Below are 24,887 nucleotides of genomic sequence, written 5' to 3' on the forward strand. Positions count from 1 at the left end.
TTTCTTGTGATTTTTTGAGTTATCTTCTTTATGTTTGGGATATCTATTAGCATTTTTTGACGCCTACAGTTACCTCAGATTTTTGGCGAGGCTTAAAAGCTTCAAACGAACTTCGCGTTCGTTCTCAGGTGAGCCACACGCTCAATTTAACCGAACTTCGCGTTCGTTCTCAAGTGAGCATCGCGCTCAAATCAAACGAACATCACGTTCGTTCTAAGGTGAGCCTCGCGCTCAGTTCTAAGGTGAGCCTCGCGCTCAGTTCTAAGGTGAGCCTCACGCTCAATTTAAGTCGAACCTCGCGTTCGTTTTCAGTCGAACCTCGCGTTCTTTTTTCAAACGAACCTCGAGTTCGTTCTCAAGTTGAACATCACGTTCATTTTCAGACGAACCTCGCGTTCGTGCTTAGGTGGGTCTCGTACTCAATATAGACGAACCTCGCGTTCGAAGTCAAGCGAACTTCGTGTTCACTATGGTTAAGCCTCAGCTTCTCATATTAAATTATGGGTCCACTTTGGTATACTTAATTTATTCAATTAAGTTATGGGCCCTATTTAAGCTATGGAAATTTAAATTAATTTAATTTAAATTTAATTTAGTTTTTAATTAATTATTTAATTCAAATATTATGACACTAAGGTATTAAGGTTGTCTCTCACTCCAATTGATTAATTGAAACAAGAAGTTACTAAAGTAACCTCTCTTGTGTAGATTGTTCATGAGGAATGTGAGATGTTTGTGTGTATGCTTTCGTGTAAATATTTAATCGGCCCAAAGGAATGTTAATATTTATTTAGACTGTATACACATCTGCGATGATAAGCGTGTTATAAGGTTTACATGTGAATAATGAATCGATCCAAAGATAGTTTTATTATTTGACATGAGTTATTATCAATGTTTGATCATTGCAACAAGGTATCACTTACAAGTTAATATTACTATCCAAAGACTTGATATTAATGTTGTGCCAGATATCTTGGATGAGATTCGTCATTATTTGAATTTTATTGATTACTAATTATGGTTATTGATGTGAGCATTTTTGTTTTATTTCAGCTAATGCATCTGCTGCAATAATTTCTGCTAACATCAACTCAATTCTCATGCTAAATGGGACAAACTTCGAGGTTTGGAAAGAGAACATATTAATTGTTCTTGGCTACATGGATCTAGACCTTGCATTAAGAATTGAACAATCCTAACCTCTCAATGCGGATAGCACTCCTGATGCAAAGAAGGAATATGAGAAGTGGGAGCGTTCAAATCGCATGAGTCTTATGATCATTAAGCGCGGCGTTCCGGAAGCCTTCAGAGGCATAGAATCCGAAGGGATTACTAAGGCTAAAGATTTCCTTGCCGAAATTGAGAAACGTTTTGCCATAAACGATAAGGTAGAAACAAGCACGCTCTTAGCTCGCTTGATTTCAATGAAGTATAAGGGCAAAGAAAATATCAGAGAGTACATTATGGAAATATCTCATATCGCTTCAAAGCTTAAGGCACTTAAACTCGATCTTTGTGATGAGTTATTGGTGCATCTGGTTTTGTTGTCTCTTCCTGCACAATTCAATCAGTTTAAGGTCAGTTATAACTGCCAAAAGGAGAAATGGACTCTAAATGAGCTCATTTCATACTGTGTGCAAGAAGAAGACAGGTTGAAGCAAGATAAGATAGAAAGTGCTCATTTGGCCTATATCTCTAAGGATAAGGGCAAGAAAAGGAAGAATGATAATGAAGCTGCTAAGGGTCCAGTTCAGAAGAAACAACATAAGGATAATCAGGGCTGTTTCTTCTGTAACAAGCCTGGACACGTAAAGAAGGATTGTATAAAATATCACGTCTGGCATGCTAATAAGGGTACGTTCCTTACTTTGGTCTGTTCTGAGGTTAATTTAGCTTCAGTACCTAGAAACACTTGGTGGTTAGACTCTGGTGCTACTACTCACATAAGTGTTTCTATGCAGGACTGTCTGAGCTACCGAAAGCCAAGTGATGTTGAAAGACACATCTTTGTGGGCGACGGACAATCGGTAGATGTGAAAGCAATTGAGCACTTTAGGTTGTTGTTAGAAACTGGTTCTTATTTGGATTTGAAAGATACTTTTGTAGTACCGTATTTTAGACGGAATTTAATTTCTGTTTCTGTATTAGACAAGTCAGGTTATTCTTGTTCAATTGGAAACAATCAATTCAGTTTATCTTTTAATTCAAATATTGTGGGAACTGGTTACTTGAGTACTTATGACAACCTATATTTGCTCGATACAATTACTTCTTATAATGAATCCTTGCATGTGGAATCACGTGGTACTAAGCGTAAATTAAATAAGGAAAATTCGGCGACATTATGGCATAAGCGCTTAGGTCATATCTCAAAAGGTAGAGTTGAGCGTCTTGTGTCTGATGGCATTTTGGATTTCCTTGATTTTTCATACTTCGACGTATGTGTTGAATGTATCAAGGGAAAACATACCAAAGTTAAGAGATTAGGTGCCAAAAGATCTACAGACGTCTTAGAATTGATACATACGGATATTTGTGGGCCATTCCCTACGGCATCTTGGAATGGTCAATAATATTTTATATCATTCATAGACGATTACTCACGTTATGGGTACCTATATCTCATTCATGAAAAATCTGAGTCTCTGGACATGTTCAAAGCCTATAAAGCTGAAGTTGAGAATCAACTTAACAGAAGAATTAAAACTGTTAGATCTGATCGTGGTGGTGAGTACTACGACAGATATGATGGTTCAGGTGAACAACGTCCAGGTCCATTTGCTAGATACCTAGAGGAATGTGGTATCATCCTATAGTACACCATACCGGGTTCACCTAGCATGACTGGTGTAGCTGAAAGACGAAACATGACTCTTAAGGATATGGTAAGAAGTATGATCTCTCATTCTTCTTTACCAGAGTCACTCTGGGGAGAAGCACTTAAGACAGCAGCTTACATTCTGAATAGAGTACCAAATAAAGCAGTTGCTAAAACACCTTATGAGCTTTGCACTGGTCGAAAGCCCAGTTTAAAGTACTTACATATTTGGGGATGTCCAGCTGAGGTAAGGTCTTATAGGCCAAATGAAAAGAAATTGGACTCCAAAACAGTTAGCAGCTACTTTATTGGGTACTCTGAACGCTCTAGGGGCTATAAGTTCTATGATCCCACACTAAGGAATATTTTTAAGACGGGAACATCACCATTCTTTGAGGATGTTGAGTTTGGGGGGAGAAATAAGGTCAGAGACATTTCTTTTGAGGAGGAATTGGCCTCAGATCCAATTCATACAGTTACTTTTGATAATATTCAGGTTCCTATACCTGTTGTTGCTCAAGAAGTAAATCCGGAATCTCAAGATGATAATATTAAATAACTCCCTGTTCTAGAAGAACAAACTTAACAACCTCAAGAATCAGTGCCATTAAGGAGATCCACGAGAGAAAGGAGAAATACTATTTCGGATGATTATATTGTATTTCTTCAAGAACATGAGGAAAGTAGTGGAATGTTAGAAGATGATCCAATCAACTTCTCTCAGGCCATGAAAAGTTCTAACTTTCAACAGCGGATTGATGCCATGAATGAAAAGTACAAGTCTATGCAAGACAATAAGGCTTGGGAACTTGTCCCATTACCAGAAGGTGCAAAACCAATTGGTTGTAAATAGATTTTTAAAACCAAGCGGGATGCAAATGGTAATGTGGAGAGGTATAAGGCACGTCTTGTGGCTAAAGGCTATACTCAAAAGGAAGGTATTGATTATACAGAGACTTTCTCTCCGGTTTCATCGAAAGACTCTTTCAGAACAATCATGGCACTTGTTGCTTATTATGATCTTGAGTTACATCTGATGGATGTTAAGACTGCATTTCTCAATGGAGACATTGATAAGATGATTTATATGGTACAACCAGAAAACTTTGTGTCAGAAGACCCAAAGAATATGGTCTACAAATTAAGAAAATCCATCTATGGACTCAAGCAAGCTCCTCGTCAATGGTATCATAAGTTTCAACAAATAATTATCTCGTTCAGTTTTGAGATGAACATTGTTGATGACTGTGTATATCACAAGTTCAGTGGGAGTAAGTATATCTTTCTGGTTCTGTATGTCGATGACATATTGCTTGCCACTAATGATATAGGCATGCTGCACGAAACCAAGAGATTTCTATCAAAAAATTTGAGATGAAAGATCTTGGGGACGCCTCTTTTATATTAGGAATCCAGATACATCGAGATCGCTTTTGGGGTATTCTTGGATTATCACAAAAGAGCTATATCGATAAGGTACTTAAAATGTTTGGCATGCAAGACTGCAGATCAGGAGACACCCCTGTGGCTAAATGAGACAAATTTAGTCTCAATCAGTGCCCTAAAGGAAATGCAGAAGATTCATTATGCTTCGGCTGTAGGAAGTCTAATGTATGCTCAGGTATGTACGCGTCCAGATATTGCGTATATTGTTGGGATGTTAGGCAGATACTTAAGCAACCCTGGTATGGATCATTGGATAGCAGTCAAAAAGGTTATGAGGTATCTTCAGAAAACAAAAGATTATATGCTTACATACAGAAAATCAAAACAGCTGGAGGTTATTGGGTACTCTGATTCTGATTTTGCTGGATGCCAAGATAGCAGAAAGTCTACATCAGGCTATATTTATATATTAGCAGGATGAGCTATATCATGGAAAAGTGTCAAACAAACACTAGTAGCTTCCTCCACTATGGCAGCAGAATTTGTAGCTTGCTATGAGGCATCCAATCAGGGAATATGGCTGCGAAACTTTATCACAGGACTGCGCATTTTGGAAAATATGGAAAGACCACTAAGGTTATATTATGACAATAAATCTGCAGTAATGTATTCCAATAACAACAGGAGCTCAACTAAGTCAAAACATATTGACATTAAGTTCCTGGTTGTGAAAAAAAGGGTACAGAGTGGACAGATATCCATAGAGCACATTGGGACAAACTCCATGATAACTGATCCTCTTACTAAGGGATTGTCACCCAAGGTCTTTCATGAGCACACTGCTCATATGGGTGTGGTGTTATTTGATGATATCATGATTTAGTGGGAGTTTGTAATTGTGGTGCTCTGTGTTTGGTTATATTATCTGATCAGAATAAAGTATTCAGTTAAGACACTCTGTTACATTATGTTTGGTTTTGACCTCACTAAAGTAGGACCAGTTGAAAATAGACATGTACTGATCACATTGCATGTAATTTTCATGCTGCATATCCATGATTGATCTATGTCGTTTGATTGTATTGGTATATGTGACCATTGATGGGTCGAGTCACGATAAATGTGACGAAGGCCGATTTGATCCTATATTGATATAGTCAATGGACGAGATTGTTCGGAAATACCTTTTCAGTGATAGCAATTTTGAGCTCATAAGGTTATACACAATTTAAGGAATCATATGGTGCCCAAGTGGGAGATTGTTGGATTTAAATCTAATTAAATCTATTTGTGGGCACATATGATTAATCTGTGTGTATTGCTATCCTTCATGATAACCCACTAAAGTGATCAATCAATTTGGGTTAATGAGTATTTAAATATAATCATGGGGTTATATGTGCAGATACCAGGTTGTAATAGTGATTTGATGATGGGCCAAATTGTAAATGTACAACATCTATAAATAAGGGGTTATGGTCCCTAATCTAGGGTTACATTCTCTAATTCTCTTCACCCCCATCTAGAGAGAAATTTGGCTAGAGGAACCCTAAGGTTAGAAGATCCAAAACTCATCTCAAGTTTAATCTATGGATTCAGGTATAAGCTTCCGCTCTTTTCTTTTGATTCTTGTAAATCTCTTTGAATTAATCATGGCTTTATGGTTTAGATCTCAAGTTTTTTTTTATAAGATCTAACACAGAAAACATATAACTCTGACATAAATAATCTGTGAACAACATTCACATAACACACATTCTAGTGACACAAAATAATAAGGAAGATATTGCATGTTAGCCTTGAAATAAAAGCTGCATATTAATAAAAATTCCTTTTCTTTAACCCCCAAAAGAGGTAATCAGCATTAAGTTACAAGCTCAATAAAAAAAATCAACTACAAGCTCTAGATTTCTCCTCTATCTAACAATCATACAGCATTATCTTACAAAAAGGAGATAAAAAGATTATAACCCATGTACATCAACCTATGGAAACTATCGGTCACCTTTTTATATAATCTAGTCACAAATAAAAAAGAAAAATATTTGTCTCTCTTTTTATCTGTTTACAAATTTGGATGTAGAGATGGAGTCTGAGAATGGATGATTGCAACTCCTACTGAAAAAGCTTGCAGAGATGAGAGAGTTTGCTGGAAATATATAGTACGTGTATCTTGCCTCGTCGTCAACATTTTCAAATGGGGCTCGCTGTACTTTGTACCCTGAACAATTTAACGGTAACATCAGAGAAATATTGTTGAGAAAAAAAAGTGCAGTTATTTCTGAAACATAAATCAGGAAAAATTATGTGATGAGATTGTCGGTTTCCTGTGTTCCCACATTCAATTGAAGATTGACAGGAAAACATGATGCAGGTGAGAATGCACCTCAATGTTAAGAAACTCAGGAACAACTGACACAAGTGAACGCAGGTCAGAATTTAGGAAACCCCTGGTTTTAAGTGAATGCAGGTCGGAATCTAACATAACACAGATAGGAAGGGACTAGTATTAATACGACATTCAGCTCAAAGTTCAAAATTACAGGAAATCCCTGGTTTTAAGTGAGTTCAGGTCACAATCTGACATATAACCATCCGGACTACGAAAAAGAAAAGTACATACACTTATCAAGTTTCTATTTTCAGAAAATGTCTATATAACTTGATAAAAGAAAGGAATAAACTCCCTGGATTAATCACATCAATGCTGCTTACCCATGTTAATTCCTCATTTTTCTCAAATTTTCTCGTTGTGAAAAAGGCAAGCTGCACAAAAGCATGAAGAAAAATTATAAACTCCCTGGATTAATTGTGTTAAAGTCCACTTTTGATAAAGACGAATTGCGCCTACATGGTAATAGTGGCGATCTGGAGTCTCCACTTCCACAGGAATCTCAACCATATTTGCATCCACACATCTACAGAGATCATCCACAACAGAAAGAGAATGCAAAGAAACGAATCCCTAATGAAATCGTGACAAAGGGAAGGAGCATAACAAAATGAAGGGATGAAAGGAGACTGCAACTACCCACGAGTAGGACTTCTGGCTAGTGCCACGAAGAGTGAGGGAGATCTCCCTAGTTGGTCAGGGGCTCAAATCCCTGCTTCCGCATTCACCTGGTTTCTGTGGGTTTAAGGGTGGGGACAGAAACCCAGGGTTTTACTAGTTAGTTAACCCAACCCGTTGTATGCTCATCAGTTCGTGCCCATTCGGGCCCCACGCTGATCGCCCACCTGTTGTGCGCAACGGAAATTTCGGCAGCACCTCCGGTGCGCAAGGTGCACAACAAGAGATTAGATCGTAAGAATTCCTATCTCACCAAGGTAACAAGAATCTGAAACGAATATCTCAACAAAGTGAGATATCAGATCTTCCTCTCATCAGTTCTAGGACTGACCTGTCGAGGAATCCTACAAGCTATTACAAATAACGGCAAGAACACAAATTTTATACGTGGTTTGGCAAATAGCCTACGTCCACGGGGCAAGGAGGGGGGAGATCTACTATTAGAGGGAGTGATACAACTAGGGTTTACAATCACTCAATCTAAACCCTCTCAAAACAAACTCTCAAATCCCTCTTAATCTCTCTCTACAAAGGGACAGGCGATAGCCGACTCTTTCGCACGAACTGCAGCCGCAAAACCAATTGACAACCTCCTGCGCACGCACCTCAGCAACCAAGCGTCCTTTTTTCACCTTGCAACCGCCAAGTCTTTTCTCTCTTGCACCAACCTCCTGCACAGTAGCCGCACAAATCACAAAAGCCTCCTTGCACACAAAACCCTATGAATTAATAGGTATATATATAGGACACTAGAGTCGGGTGGGCCTTTGTTGTACTGTTCGTTCACATATTCTCTTCACGAGATATTTTCTCATGGTCCCCACAAAATGCGTGAAAACACACGCGTCCACAATTCTCCACCTCGGTGAAGTTTCTTTCAAAACTGAGCCGACACCAAAGCAACCAAATGTCCCACTCATTCGACAACAAGTCGGGAACCCGAACGAGAGTCCAAACAATCTCATCCCCATCAAAATCAACTAATCCAAAACCGACTGTCTCACCAAGTTAACAAGAATCTGAATCGGATATCTCAACAAAGTGAGATATCGGCTCTTCCTCTCATCAGTTCTAGGACTGACATGTCGAGGGATCCTACAAACTATTACAAATAACGGCAAGAACATAAATTTTTACGTGGTTCGGCAAATAGCCTACGTCCACGGGGCAAGGAGGGGGGCGATCTACTATTAGAGGGAGAGATACAACTAGGGTTTACAATCACTCAATCTAAACTCTCTTAAAACAAACTCTCAAATCCCTCTTAATCTCTCTCTACAAAGGGACATGCGACAGCCTACTCTTTTGCACGAACTGCAGCCGCAAAACCAATTGACAACCTCCTGCGCACGCACCTCAGCGACCAAGCGCCCTTTTTTCACCTTGCAGCCGCCAAGTCTTTTCTCTCTTGCACCAACCTCCTGCACAGTAGCCGCACAAATCACAAAAGCCTCCTTACACACAAAACCCTATGAATTAATAGCTATATATATAGGACACTAGAGTCGGGTGGGCCTTTGTTGTACTGTTCGTTCACATATTCTCTTCACGAGATATTTTCTCGTGGTCCCCACAAAATGCGTGAAAACACACGCGTCCACAATTCTCCACCTCGGTGAAGTTTCTTCCAAAACTGAGCCGACACCAAAGTAACCAAATGTCCCACTCATTCGACAACAAGTCGGGAACCCGAACGAGAGTCCAAACAATCTCATCCCCATCAAAATCAATTAATCCAAAATCGGCTGCATCGTAAAGACTGCCTACGTATCCTCTTACCTAAGAAATCAAGCCGTCCGTAGTTCATCTAATGGCCTCGAAAGGCCTCAACACCGAAGAATGTTCAAAAGTTCCAAACAATGACCAAACTTGACCCCTGAAACAACTTTGGTCAACATATCTGTAGGATTGTCCTTCGTGTGGACCTTCTCCAATATGACGTCTCCATCATCCAATACGTCATGCTCCAAATAATGACCAAACTTGACACCTGAAATAACTTTGGTCAACATATCTGCAGGGTTGTCCTTCGTGTGGATCTTCTCCAACATGACGTCTCCTTCATCCAAAACGTCACGAACAAAATGGAATCTGACATCGATGTGCTTCGTGCGTGCGTGATAAACCTGGGTCTTCACCAAATAGATAGCTGACATGCTATCACAATATACCCGAAGGGTCTCCTGTGCAATCCCCAAGTTCTCTAATAATCCCTGCAACCACAAAACCTCCTTCACAGCTTCAGTCAATGCCATATACTCTGCCTCTGTAGTGAAGAGAGCTACTGTAGACTGAAGTGTGCATCTCCAACACACCGCTGCTCCTTCTAGTGTAAACGCATATCTGCTAGTAGACCGGCGCTTGTCCAGATCCCCCGCATAATCAGAATCCACGTAACCAATACAATCCTGCCCGTTCTTCTCATTCTTCTGAAATACCAAACCAACATCCACGGTACCTTTGATATACCGTAGAATCCACTTCACGGCCTCCCAATGACCCTTCCCGGGGTCGTGCATGTACCTGGATACCATGCTCACGGCCTGTGACAAATCTGGCCTTGTACACACCATCGCATACATCAAGCTACCCACAACATTGGCATATGGAACTTTGGACATGTATTCACGGTCCTCAACTGAAACAGGTGACATCTTAGCTGATAGCATAAAGTGGAGAGCTAATGGAGTACTCACCGCCTTGGCATTGCCATCATAACTGAATTTCTTTAGCATTTTCTGCAAGTAACTCCTCTGTGTCAACTTCAACATCCCCTTCACCCTGTCTCTCTCAATCTCCATACCCAATATCTTCTTTGCTTCTCCAAGATCCTTCATCTCAAATTCGGATGACAGCTCCTTTTTTAACTTTCTAATAGCTGAAGTATTCCTGGAAGCTATGAGCATATCGTCAACATATAATAGAAAATAGATATACTCACTATTCTGTAGCTTGTGCATGTAAACACACGGGTCATATGGGCTCCTCGTGTACCCTCGGCCAATCATAAAGCCGTCGAATCTCTTGTACCATTGTCGCGGCGATTACTTCAATCCGTAAAGAGACTTCTTCAGCTTGCATACCAATTCTTCCTTTCCTGCAGCTTTGAACCCCATAGGTTGTGTCATGTAGATCTCTTCTTCTAAATCTCCATGTAGAAAGGTTGTTTTCACATCCATCTGGACCAAATCCAAATCCAGCTGTGCCACCAATGCCAATAAAATACGAATCGACGAATGCTTCACAACAGGTGAAAATACCTCGTTGTAATCAACGCCCTCTAGCTGTGCATATCCCTTGGCAACCAATCTGGCTTTGAATCTAATTTCCCTAATAGAAGATCCATCTTTCTTTGCATACACCCACTTACATCCAATAGTCTTCTTACCCTTCGGTAGCTTTGCAAGTTCCCAAGTATCATTTTTATGAAGAGACTGCATCTCTTCATCCATGGCTTCCCTCCACCTATTCGAATCAGAGCTTGACTCTGCTTCCTTGAATGTAAAAGGAACCAAGTCATCAACGACTTCTGCTGAAAAAGCATATGCAATCATGACATCGTCATATCTAGCTGGCCGACGAATGTTTCTTATTGGTCTATTAGCTGCAATGGACTCCTGAACATGACCCTGTTCCTGAGTCCCAACATCCACTGTATCCTCCATTCTCCTGATGCGATCATACAGTTTGGGACCGGGCTGATGCGCACCACATTCTCCTTCGTGTGCTTCCTTGAGAACTTCTTCTGCTTCTTTGTTCGAAAGGCATCGGAGTAACAAACCATCGTACCCTCTACGGTATAACGTATGGGTCTCGGTATTATAGAAGAATCTTGGCGCTCTTCGGCAAATTGATTCCCTTTCTTTTACGTCTTCTGGCAAAATACCATATTGGACGTAGTCAATGATAGAAAAACACCAATCTACCCTATTAACTGACCTTGAGGCACCATCGAAATATATTTGCCATACTTGTTGGTGCGACGTAGTATTAACCTCGTGTGTTTCATCCGGCAAATCATCATATACTTCTGGAGTCACATCATCCTCCACCTGCTGCGATATCTCCTGAATCTGGTCTTCCTCCACCTGCTGAGGAACTTAAGGCTTCATCATGTACGCCTCGTCAAATGTGACATTCCTGCCAATAACTATCTTCTTGTCTTGTGGATCCCATAACTTAAAGCCTTTAACTCCATCTCTAAATCCCACAAAGACTGCTTTCCTCACCCTCGGATTCAATTTACCATCACTGACATGGTAATAAGCTGGACACCCAAATATCCAAAGTGACTCATAGTCACTAGCTACCGAACCTGACCAACGCTCTAACAGAGTCTTTCCCTGTATCGCAGTGCACGGTAACCTATTCACGAGATGGCTCGCATAAACCAACGCCTCGGCCCAAAAGGATCTAGGCAATCCACTCTGCGTCATCATACATCGCACCTTCTCCAGCAATGTACGGTTCAATCTCTCAGCCACCCCGTTCTGTTGCGGTGTCTCTCGAACTGTGAAGTGTAGCCTAATGCCGTGATCCCGGTAAAACTACAGAAATGGATCACTCTTATACTCTCCATCATTATCTGAACGTAGAGTCTTCACCTTTCTACCTGTCTGCAGCTCCACTTTCTTTTTCCACTCCACAAAAATATCGAGGACCTGATGTTTATGCTTCATCGGGTATACCCAATTCCTCCTGGAATAGTCATCAATGAAAGTGACAAAATAGTTGACCCCACCAAGTGATGTGTGCTTGGAAGGGCCCCAAACATCTGTGTAAATATAGTCCAATATACATTGGGTATTATGAATAGCGGTGTCGAATTTCACTCTTGTTTTCTTCCCAAGTATGCAATGTTCACACAACTCCATATTGCAGGTCTTCGCACCCTTCAATAGCCCCTGCTTTGCTAATACCTGCAGAGACTTATCACCAGTGTGTCTCAATCTCATATGCCATAAGCTGGTAGCATCTTCCTCTGTGGTAATCGAAGCTGCCAGACTTCCTGTTACTGTCTTGCCCTTCAAGTAGTAAAGGTTGTTTTCCCTAACACCTCGCATCACCACCATGGACCATTTTGTGACCTTCAGAGTCGCATTCTCCAAGATCACCTTATAGCCAGCTGCCTCCAAAGTTCCAAGTAAAATGATATTCTTCGTCAATTGAGGAACAAATCTCACTTTCTTCAGCTCCCGAGTTACCCCGTCACATATCCGGATCCGTACTGTACCAATACCACCAATAGGGCATACGTGATCATTACCCATGAGCACGACATCCCCTCTTTCCAACTCCTCAAAGCTGGAGAACCAATCTCTCCTAGGGCAAATATGGTATGTAGCACCAGAATCCATCATCCACTCCGTAGAGTCAGCGTAACAAACTGACGGTAATGCAGAGCAAGAATAGCCTGAAGAATCCGTATCTGAATTGTCGTCACTAGCCTTGACAACATTCACTTCCAAAACTTGTACAACTTTCCCTTTATTCTTCCCAGCTTTATCTTTCAACTTTGTGCAATCGTTCTTCCAATGTCCTTTCTTCTTTGCAAAAGCAACATTGATTCCTACCAATATTTCTATGGCCACCTCTTGACTTCGATCTTGAGCGATCACCTGGACGACGGTTTGGATCACGGCCTCGAACTGCTAATACATCTCCCGATGCCTTCTCGGAGGGTTCGTCATTACTCTTCCTCAACTCATAATTCACCAAAGCTGAGGTCACCTCCTTGTAGCTAATTGTAGTTCTTCCATTTATCATAGTGAGAACAAACATACCAAAATCATCCTCCGGCAACGAACACAACAGTAACATCGCCTTGTCTTCATCCTCAACCATGATATCTACATTGGCCATATCCGAAATTAGCTTCGTGAACTTGTTAACATGCTCCCGAATGGAAACTCCCCTCTTCATCTTAAATTGGTAAAACCTCTTCTTCAAGTGAAGCCGATTCTCAATACTCTTCGTCAGATACTTCTCATTGAGTGTTTCCCACATTCTCTTCGCCGACGTCTCGTTCATTACGTCATAAATAAGATCCAGCGTCAAGCATGACCGAATAACTCCACAAGCCCTACTATTCATTTTCTTCCAAACCTTGTCCTCCATATCAGCGGGTTTCTCTTGTAACTCAAGAGTCTCCTCTAAATTTTGTGTATCCAATGCATCCATCACCTGACACCTCCACAATCCGAAATTAATCTTGCCGTCGAACTTCGGAACATCAATCTTCATGTTATTGATGCTCAGACTCTGTATCGCCTTCGAAAGAGATGATCCCGATGTGCTTGTTTCTCCCATGTTGTCGATCTAATTCTTCAAATAGGAATCCTTCAGCGAATCCTTCGAACAAGCTCCCAAATCCAACCCGGAGCTCTGATACCACTTGTTGTGCGCAGTGGAAATTTCGGCAGCACCTCCGGTGCGCAAGGTGCACAACAAGAGATTAGATCGTAATAATTCTTGTCTCACCAAGGAAACAAGAATCTGAAGCGGATATCTCAACAAAGTGAGATATCGGCTCTTCCTCTCATCAGTTCTAGGACTGACCTGTCGAGGGATCCTACAAACTATTACAAATCACGGCAAGAACACAAATTTTTACATGGTTCGACAAATAGCCTACGTCCACGGGGCAAGGAGGGGGGAGATCTACTATTAGAGGGAGAGATACAAGTAGGGTTTACAATCACTCAATTTAAACCCTCTCAAAACAAACTCTCAAATCCCTCTTAATCTCTCTCTACAAAGGGACAGGCGACAGCCGACTCTTTTGCACGAACTGCAACCGCAAAACCAATTGACAACCTCCTGCGCACGCACCTCAGCAACCAAGCGTCCTTTTTTCACCTTGTAGCCGCCAAGTCTTTTCTCTCTTGCACCAACCTCCTGCGCAGTAGCCGCACAAATCACAAAAGCCCCCTTGCACACAAAACCCTATGAATTAATAGGTATATATATAGGACACTAGAGTCGGGTGGGCCTTTGTTGCCTTGCACACAAAACCCTATGAATTAATAGGTATATATATAGGACACTAGAGTCGGGTGGGCCTTTGTTGTACTGTTCGTTCACATATTCTCTTCACAAGGTATATATATAGGACACTAGAGTCGGGTGGGCCTTTGTTGTACTGTTCGTTCACATATTCTCTTCACAAGATATTTTCTCGTGGTCCCCACAAAATGCGTGAAAACACACGCGTCCACACCACTCACGTGGGGATGAGCCCCTGGTAGCAAGGGTAGCTCCTTTCAGAGGTGGGAAGCCTGAGGGTTTTGAACCAGGGCCGCCGGGGGACTCCAAAGGAGTTTAAGTTGGGGGAACTGGCCGGGTTTCCCTTGTTAGCTAAAAAAAAGAGACTGCAAGGGAAATTATTAAGCATGCTTTGGAACATCGTAGTGATGTAAAAATAAAAAAAATGGTAAGGGCTAAATGTAAAACTGTAGTGCAACTTGACAATAAATATTTTAATAAATCTGTTCTAATGTTAATTAACTTAAACTAGAAGGGGGGAAACTAGATGACAATTTATACCTGACATCAAAAAATAAAGTGATAAAGTTGAACGCGCACATTAATGGAGCTTTAATGCATTCCAGAAATAAAGAATTCTAAATCTTGTGTTGCAAAGACATATAGTTGAAGAATGCAAAAAAGTTAACCATAGAACACAAGTAATTATGAAGGTTTTGCAGTTGAAATGCAGAAAATGTAATGCATATAGATGATTCAGACCAAACGGCATCTTAAGATTTTTAAAAATAGGAACCAACTGACATATATTTATAAGGAAAGGTTATAAAATATATACTGATAATAAGAAGTAAATTAGGGATATTACCTGTGATTAACAAATCTTGCAACATTTCCATAAAATGTTGCATCCAAACACAGAGCTTCCTCGTCTTTCAGGACCCCTTCTGAGCCCCAATCAGCATCCAGAAGAACAGGGTATGTATGTCTAGCATTGCCAGTGCTCTGGATTGTTTGATTGTATAATTCTATGTTAGTTAGTACCTCACCAACATATTCACACACAAATGTCGACTCTCATCATGTTAACAATACACCTTTGGCGATAAACTCAACTTATCGACTCTTTTCAATAAAACGATAAGTCTACAAAATATCGTCAAAGTTAACAATACACCTCTGACGATAAACTTAACTTATCGACTCTCTTCAATAAAGCGAAAAGTCCACAAACTCTCATCACGTTAACAATACACCTCTGATGACGAAATCAACTTGTCAATCCTCTCCAATAGGATGACTGTTAGATATAGGTGCCCTGCAGGCAATAATTGTATATTGTAACAAGACCTATATGAATATAACATTCTTATTCAAAATGATAGTATACTATTTTGGTCAGATTTATCTGGTATTTTAATATAGATAAAATCCTTAGAATGATACTAGACTATCAGACATTTCGAATATGATCGTAATGAAGAGATCTGAATTGTCGCTAACATATATTCTAAAATGTTCCTAGTCGATGAAGTGTAGAAATGAGCCATCATCATTTTGGAGAGACTATAGTGTATACTCTATTTCTCCTTTGGTAGGATGATGATCCATCTCTTGGATCATTGATGTGAGACATCAAGATATAGTATACATGTGACTCATTAGTGGATGAGTTGACTGAACGACTCACTGAGAACGTCTAGTTAGTAATTATACTTAACTGTCAAATAGAAGTTCTAAAGTGATATATTACAAAATAATCTCTTGATCTGAGGCATGAGTGCAATATCTTATATGTCAGCATAAGTGTACTTAGACTTTTACCTAACCACAGTTCTCAATGAGTTGTGTATAATGGTTCTTGTTGGGTGCATCCCGAGACATAAGTAGATATTGAGATGCCAAGATGAGATTCGTCTCTCTCAGTATAGAGGGTTGATGTCATAAGATTGTTTGATATAACTATAGCCTGAAAATCCTTGGCCAAGTTAAATAAGATAAACTGATTATCAATTTGATCTTAAAGGTTACGAGTTTAATATCAGCAAACACTAATCAAGCTATTAGGGTTTGACAGTTTACCACACCCTAGGCTCGATAGTTTGACATTGTTTGACAAAGAGACCAGACTGTACAATATTATCACTGAGTGGTCCTGATAAAATTATGTAAGTATTTTACAGATATTTATCATAACTTATACCCGGGTAGTCTTCATGTGTAGCTAGCACCTCTGTTGTACTTGTGGATATGATCCACTGCCGAGTCTTAAGTTGGGCCCTAGAGTCACACCAAGTGCGTACTTGAATCCTATGAAATACATTGTATAGAGTTAAATGCATATGATTGATACACATATATAATTTTCACCGGATACACATAAACAGTTATATGTATCGGTAAATCAGAATGTCATGTGCTTAAGAAATGAATTCCAGTATTTTTTCCATTAAGTTAATTTTTAGTCAACTGGTTGACTTTTTGATCAACAATTGACTTTTGGTCAACTCGTTGATTTTTTTGGTCATATGATGACTTATTAGTTAATGATTGGAAAAATTATGCGATACCGTATTCATGAAACACCGTATTGATGTGGTATTTTTATTTATAAAATACACACTTTATTATACCTTGATTAATGAGTCATGAGATGCGTCATTAAGGTGGAATGGTTTAAGCACATGGTTTTAACACAGTTTTGATTCTTCATGACTCTTTGCATGACTCATGAGATGAGTCATTGCATGACTCATGAAAGGAATCATTACATTTAGATGACTCATGGCATGAATCATGAGATGAGTCATGATATATCTCACTATATATATGAGCTCTCTCTCTTATGAAAATGTTAATGAAAAATTGGCTAAGTGGTTTTTTCCATAAGAGAATAAAAGAGAGCTCTACCTCTTACTATATTCTAGTCATCTTTGAGTAAGAGGAAGTAGTAGGATTTTATAGTACACCGGGGTGGATATCTTGCCTTGTGTCTCAAGAAGACTCCGATTTTATCAAGCTCACTTAAAGACTTAGAGATCCACTACAATGAGGTTTACAACAACAAGGAGAACAAGCTAAGGGGTTGTTCGATCTACCATCGAATCACGCTACGAAAGTAAGCCTTCGAAGCTCTTGGTTGCTCTTTTTATTATAGGGATCATGTTAGATTTAATAGGATGGTCCTAACTTGTTTTTCATGCTCTCTACATACTTAGTATTATTATACATATAGTCTTTCGTTACGTATTTTGTATGTATTTAGCACGGATTTCCAACAATGACAAGTCCACAAAACCATCATCATGTTAACAATACACCTCTGACGACGCAATCAACTTATTAACCTTTCTCAATAGGATAATAAGTCCACAAAATATCATCAAGTTAACACTACACCTCTGACGATAAACTCAATTTATCGACTCTCTTCAATACAGCAATAAGTCCTCAAAAATTTCGTCAAGTTAACACTACTCTAACGACAAAATTAACTTATTAATCCTCTCTAATAGGATGATAAGTCCACAAATTGCTGTTATGTTAACATCACACCTCTAGCAGTCAAACCCCCATGAGCTTGTTAATTCCTTTTTTTCAAAAAGAATAGCAAATGTTTATAAAAATCCTAGATTAAATTTTTCTGAAATTATCGCATTCTAAGTGAGAATTCGTGCTAAGTTAACATTACATCTCTGGCACTTTCAACCATTTTTTTCCCATTGTTTCAAGTTAAAATATAACACAGAAAGAGAATGAAAAATCAAAATATTATCACTTTTTATTCAAAATATTAAAGAGTGATACAAAATTGTTTTGTACTTATTAAAAGAACGATACAAAATCAGGTTTGCGAGCCCATCAGCTTAATAGACGCGAGCCGAGACTTGATATCTGAAAGCTTCTTCTCATGAACGGCTCGCACCGGGAGCCGAGACTTGATATCTGAAAGCTTCTTCTCATGAACGGCTCGCACCATCATTGTAGCTTTTCTTCTGAGCTCGTCTTTATTCGGCACCGCAGCAATAACCTCCTTCTTGGTCTCCTCAATGATCTGCACCTCTTTGCAATAGTTTTTACAAAATCCTACAATTTTAAGGGTGAGTCCTTTTACGAGGGCTTCCTCCCGAACAAGCTGAGCTTCTTTCTGAGCTAAATCCGCCTTTAGTTGCGCAATCGCTCCTCGAGTGGTCTGCATAGCAGTGGTTGAAGTGGTTAACTCAGTTTGTACTTGGTCGCGCTGATCCTGTAAAGATCTAATACGAGCCTCCCTCTCAGCCAAGCTCTTCTGAATGACTTCCTGTCGACGTGCAGCTTCGGCTTGGATATTAGAGAAAGTCGATTCAATTAGAGCCACGAGATCGACGCGTTCAAAGCCATGCAATGCTTTCAGGTCTGCTTCTAAGTGAGAAATGCCCTTTGAACAACGTTCGATGCATTGGGCATCACCCAAACATCTGACGCTGTTCAGACTGTTTGTTAAGAAGGGCCTGAAAGACTCAAAGGTACCCCGTCCAGCGCTGACGATCTCGACCGTCTTCCTCATCACGCTCTCTAATTGCCCAATGAAAATCCCGAGCAAGTCAGGAACGTCCACCGGGCTTAGAGAAGTAACGGAAGATGACACTAAGGCCCCCGAAGTTGCAGAACTTGGTAGAAGAGTGGCAGGCGATTTCNCACTAAAGCAGTTGGCTGCTCTGGTGGAGGAGTTTCTGCTCTAAGCTCCTCAGTTGCCGGTGTGGGGGATCCTGCACGTGAAAAGTTGTTAACAACACAAAACGAAAATTTATTAAATTCCAAAATAAACAACGCTTACCTGTGGGGAGGAAAAGCGATATAAAGTTAATATAAGCAGTATCACATGTGTGAAATACTGGCTCTTATATATAATTGAACATGTAGCAAAACACTGGCATATCTTATGTTACGCTAAAAATTACGTGGTCTACAAAATTACATTGCATGTCAGTCTGCATGCATTCCCCTTTTCAAACAACATACTACAAATTATGGTAACAGGCTACTGGTGCCCGATAATATAGCTAAACATTCATGTTCAGCACTCAGTGGGAATCGGATCATTAGGTGGGAGCATGGCAAATAGGAACCCCAGATTCTGTAGGTCATTATTAGTTTTCTTGGCTTTGGACAAGTTTAGAGAAGTAGCCTTGGAATTTATTAGCAACTTAGTACCTGGATCAGTTTTGGGCTTTTTAAGATCGATCGAATTCCTTGACCTCTCACTAGCAGACATTTTATCTCTGCCGTGCATCAAATGTTCAGCATTTTCATGCAGAGAACTAGTTTTTTGTGCACGAGAAGAAGCTCCCGTTTCTCTACGGTTGACCGGAGACAAATCTTGCTCAGCTTTTTCAGAACTAAAAGAAGGTTCAGCTGAAGTGGGTTCAGTCATTTTCTGTCTATTACCAAACTGTGATGATGCAACATCAATTCTCCCTGTATCAGCAACCTGCAATGGTACGGGATCTGCAATGATTCCGCCAAGTTGCTCTTCAGGAGAAACATCAGCTTCTAGCTTTTGTTTCTTCAGCAGAATCTCTCCAGAACTATCAGTAGCAAGTGTTGATATCGAAGGGTTTTCACTTAGCTTTCTTATTCTCTTTTTAGAATGCTCAGGATCATCACCAGCCACAGCATTTTGTTTTGTAGTAGAAGCCTGATATAATTGTTTGAATATTAAACGTCCAGTACCATAGTCAAATAAGCTTGTTTGTTATAGATTTGGCATCAAGAAAATGAATCGACAAGAATGAGAATTAACAACAATTCTTTTAACAATCACGTGCAATATTACTAACAACAATATAGACACGTTTACCTTTGCTGACTGCGCCTCAAGTATGCTATCAATTAGAACTTTATAACCATTATCTTCAATGTACTTCCAGTTCTTGTAAACCTCAAGAAGCTTCCTCAATATAGGTGCAGCCTCTTTAGTGGAAAATCCAATGCTCTTCATAGCGTTTAGGGCAATTCTTGCTCTTGGAGGCGGAGGCATCCTTAAATATGATCAATGAAAACATACCAATAAAATGCATTGCTTTCACACCAATGACAAGGAAAAGAAGAAATATCAAACAACAAAGCATTATTTCCTTTGAAAAAGTTCATGCCAAAGAAGTTCACCATTTTCCTAAATCCAAGCAATAATTCAGTGTGCATGAAACATCAGATTGTCTAATGAAAGAGTGCAAAATTCTTCTGCGGAGAGAAGCGACACTCATGTTACAATTGTTGTGCAGAGAACTTGGAATATGCACAGGGTGATTGAAATCAACTAATAATCTAAACTTACGTATTGACATATGTACATAACTATAAGAACAAGGGAAAATGCCAAATTCAGCCTTGGAATAGAGTAAAATAATGGATCAGAGCACAACTCAAGGAGAATCATGTGATCATTAAAAATCCTTCAATTATGAAAATTGTAAATTCCCCCTTACTTTTGACATGGATTCTCAAAGCTCAAACCCTACAACAGTAAAGAAAGAAGAGCAAAGAAACTTGAAGAGTTTCAAAAGAAGATTCTCAAAGCTCAAACCCTACAACAGTAAAGAAAGAAGAGCAAAGAAACTTGAAGAGTTTCAAAAGAAATTTAGTAGAACTTCGCTGGTAGGGACCTAGGGTAAAAGTTAAACAAATAATTATCACATACTTCCAATAATCTCTGCTCAATTTTGATCAGAAGATTATTTAAGATAAATCAAATAATGTTTAGTATTCAGATATAAACAAATCAACTATAAGCATTCACATATAAGATTTATTAGCTATTAAATATCCGTTTAAAATTTAATTTCTTACGATTTATATTGTTACACACTTGAAGTAATGTTTTGACCTTCTTACATTTTTAAGTTCAATTTCTATACTAATCTGAGAGACTTAAGATGCTCAAATTGGTCCTTTTAACAACATTCAAATTACATGGTTATTCATCATAATTACAAAGGCATAATTTTCAAATAGAAATTAAATTTAGTTTTTTTTTTAATTCTTTTGACAAACAAAAGTAAATCTTTAAACACATCTTCTTAAGTAAATAGTTTATTGTCCTGTAAATTTTCAACATTTGACGAATATTTGTATCTGAATTCAGGTTCAAAGAAATTCAAAGAAAAATAGTCAAATTTGAAAATTCAAAGAAATTCAGTTTAATTCATTTTGAAGACCTATTCCGGGAAAAACTGAAGGGCCACCAAAAATGAAATGTTTGCAGGTTCTAAGCGAGTCACGGTTGTATACTCACTAGAAGTGCTGGAGTTACAAAGAATATGATTTCCTTTTTCTCAAATAATAATAATCATAATAATAATATCATGCTGAGAAAATCCAGCATCAATTAGGCAAGCATGCGTCTTTTGTAAAGTAAAAATAGAATCTTTAACTTCTTAGCTACTACTCAAATAACAAAATTATCATTAAATTCCTAAACTTGGGAATAGATTCTCAAGAAATTACAGGACGATGAAAGTGGATAATGTCAGAGGAGAGAACAAAGTAAACAGCTTGCATGTGAGATCGAATACCACATTGACGCCTAAAACCTCCAAATAAACTGAACGAAACGATAAATTTAGGGACATCAAGAGATCACCTTAGGGTTTCAGAGATCCCGAGCGTTCTGAAAGATCGAAGGCTAAGGAAGAGAAACCCAAGATCGAGCTCGAAACTCGCTATGCGATCGATCGAAGAGAGGAATTTGGTGGCATTTTCGATCAATTTTATAGAATTTTGAGAGGGAAGCAAAATGCTAGGGTTTATGATATCGAAATAAGGTCTGGTGCTCCGCGGAGCAGCTACCTAAAGCTGCCTCGTGACTCGGATGTTTTTAGCCAAACTCTTTGAACCCGCAACGATACGACAGTGGGTTTGAGTTGGAGTTTGACTATGACTGGAAAACTTCTAGGTTTTTTCGACATAGGTCCCATAAACCTTTCTTATTTTAAAATAAACCAGTCCCCAAATTATTGCAATTGCTTTTATACTCCCCTATAAGTTATTTTTAAATTAGTCTCTATCATTGGACTCGCTAATCCCGTAATTCTTAAGTGATTTTAAAATTAGTCTCTTAAATCATACTCTCTTTAAAAGCACGAGTTCAGAAAAATCTTTTGGTAGACAAAAATACCCTTGAAATTCAAATTAATCCATTAAGTAAGAGTAAGTTGATAAATTGATGAATTTTTATTAGATATATATAGTATAAAGACAAAAATATAGTTTAAGTTGAAATGTAAATCTAAATAAAATTATTAAATGCCAAATTTATAAATATATACAAGATGAATGGCGTATATGCAAAAACCAAACAAATTAGTGAGACAAATAATGTCCTCCCCAGAGGTCGAACCCCGGAACAACACAGATCTACAAATGTAGATAATGTGGATGGGTTATTTGCAAAATCCACTAAACAAATTAAAGAGATAAAATCATTCTGAAAATTATAAAAAAAGAAAATAAAAACGAACGGCTGTGATATGAGGACACAACGTGGCGATCTCTCACCAACTAAAATTCAAGTAGTTCACGGTACTACATAATTAGTTTCAAAGTTTAATTATACTATTATTATTTAAATAGAACTTTATTTATAATTGTTATCCTCTGACATGCAACATCACATACCATTGTTTATAAGTTAAGAAACTACAATAATTTCCGTAGCACTTTCATCTCCTTCTACATATATTTGCCTTTGTTATTTTCTTCTTATTAGATTAGATTAGATTATTTTAAAGCAATTAATTATATTGTATATTTGATTTTTTTTTCATATCAAGAAATATCAACAATTTTCATAGCACTTTCATCAATTTTCTTCTTATTAGATTAGATTAGATTATTTTAAAACAAGTAATTATATTGTATGTTTGATTTTTTTTAGATCAAAAATTACATTAATTTTCATAGCACTTTCATCTCCTTCAACAAATATGTGCCTTTGTTATTTTCTTCTTATTAGATTAGATTAGATTGTAAAAAAATATTTATTATGAAATTGTAACAATTTTCACATATTCATCTATTTTCTTCGTATTAGATTAGATTAGATTATTTTAAAGCAATTACTTATATTGTATGTTTGATCTTTTTTTAGATCACAATATTTAATTATACTATTATTATTTAAATAGATACTGTTTGTATAAAATCAAAGAGAATATCACACATATCCTAGATCTCAATGCCATTTGTAATATTTATACATGGGTGTTGGTTAAATAAATTTCATATATGGGCTTAATTTATATAATCATACTTTAACCAGATTAGATATTTAATTTTTTAAGACCCAAACTCTTCCACATAACCAAAAGAGAGTAGTAACCAAAAAAGATTTTCTTTATTCATTTTCAAGATATCTGTGACCTATATATATATAGGTCAGAGATATCTTGAAAATGAATAAAGAAAATCACACAAACAAAAACCATATTAATAACTCATACACACCCACTGTTTTCAAAACCACCACTCTCCATCTCCATCTATTATATATCCACATACCAAAATAAGCTACTGGAGTTTCCCCTCACCAACCACGCCATTGATCAACCCTCATTTTTCCTTTGTACTTAAATTGTATAACATTCATTGTGATGAAGACTCACATGAGTCATCTGCCTGCCTTGAACGTCCAACAAAAAAAATATACTAAGCTTTGTAGTTAATTAATAATGAGATGCATTTATTATAAACAAAGTAAAGATTAATAATTCTTAAGAGTGTAACATGTTCCCCTATCTTCCACTGCAAACTTGTTAGTTGTTTATTCCTAACCCCAAGAGATTTTCAAAATAATTTTCAAAATAATCATCTATTTTATAATTTTTTTTAAAAAATATTTAAATAAAATTTATGGCAAATATAACAATCCATGTTTATAGATTTTAACTTAAAATGAATCTGACTTATTTTATATTAAGAAAATAAACAAAAAAATAATTTGATATTTTACCACGTGCATTGCACGTGCACAAGAACTAGTCAAGAATAGAAGTAACAGTTAAGCCTATCAATCCAAAACAACCTATGAAACTTGGGGTACCCAATAGAATTTTCAATCATTTGAGGAACTAATTTCCCTCTGATTGCTGCTTCTACTCTTGAAGAGGGTGATTTTATAATGATTTTAGGGACTAATATCAAACAAACTTAAGATAGAACAACAAAGACTAAGCCACAGAAAATATAAGCATATAAAATTTTCACTGCTTTCCCCTAATTCATGCCTTCTTACTCTCCTGACCACCTTTTCAATTAAGCAAGCGGGGGTGGGGGGGGGGTTAATCAAGAACAAATTTTCACTGTAGCCCTATTTTAAGTTTTTATTAGCAAAATCGACTGTATCATGTTTTATTTATCGAAATCGACCCGGTTTCTCGCCACGTCAGCGCCGTGGCGAGAAAGCAGGTCGATTATTTTTTAATCGGCTTCGTAAACAGTCGGGGTTGCCAACCCCGACTGTTTAGTCCATCCCCCGCTAACAGCTTAACTAAATGGTCGGGGTTGGGAACCCCGACCAATTCGTAATAGACCTATTTCGAATTGGTCGGGGTTCCCAACCCCGACCATTTAGCAGAGCCCAGCAACCGC

At 38.2% G+C, this 24,887-nt stretch overlaps 1 protein-coding gene across 1 annotated transcript; it reads right to left on the minus strand.

Annotated features, from left to right (window-relative positions):
* LOC109847308 lies at positions 18,888-22,069 on the minus strand. The gene is made up of 4 exons (XM_020416545.1): positions 21,883-22,069; positions 20,101-20,281; positions 19,455-19,938; positions 18,888-19,009 (listed from the first exon to the last, which is right to left on the minus strand). Exons 2-4 carry the CDS (start codon positions 20,278-20,280, stop codon positions 18,888-18,890), a joined length of 786 nt encoding a protein of 261 aa, XP_020272134.1. The 5' UTR covers position 20,281; positions 21,883-22,069.

The sequence above is a fragment of the Asparagus officinalis genome, chromosome 7, assembly GCF_001876935.1.
Source record: "Asparagus officinalis chromosome 7, Aspof.V1, whole genome shotgun sequence".
In the NCBI taxonomy this organism is placed as follows: Eukaryota; Viridiplantae; Streptophyta; class Magnoliopsida; order Asparagales; family Asparagaceae; genus Asparagus; species Asparagus officinalis.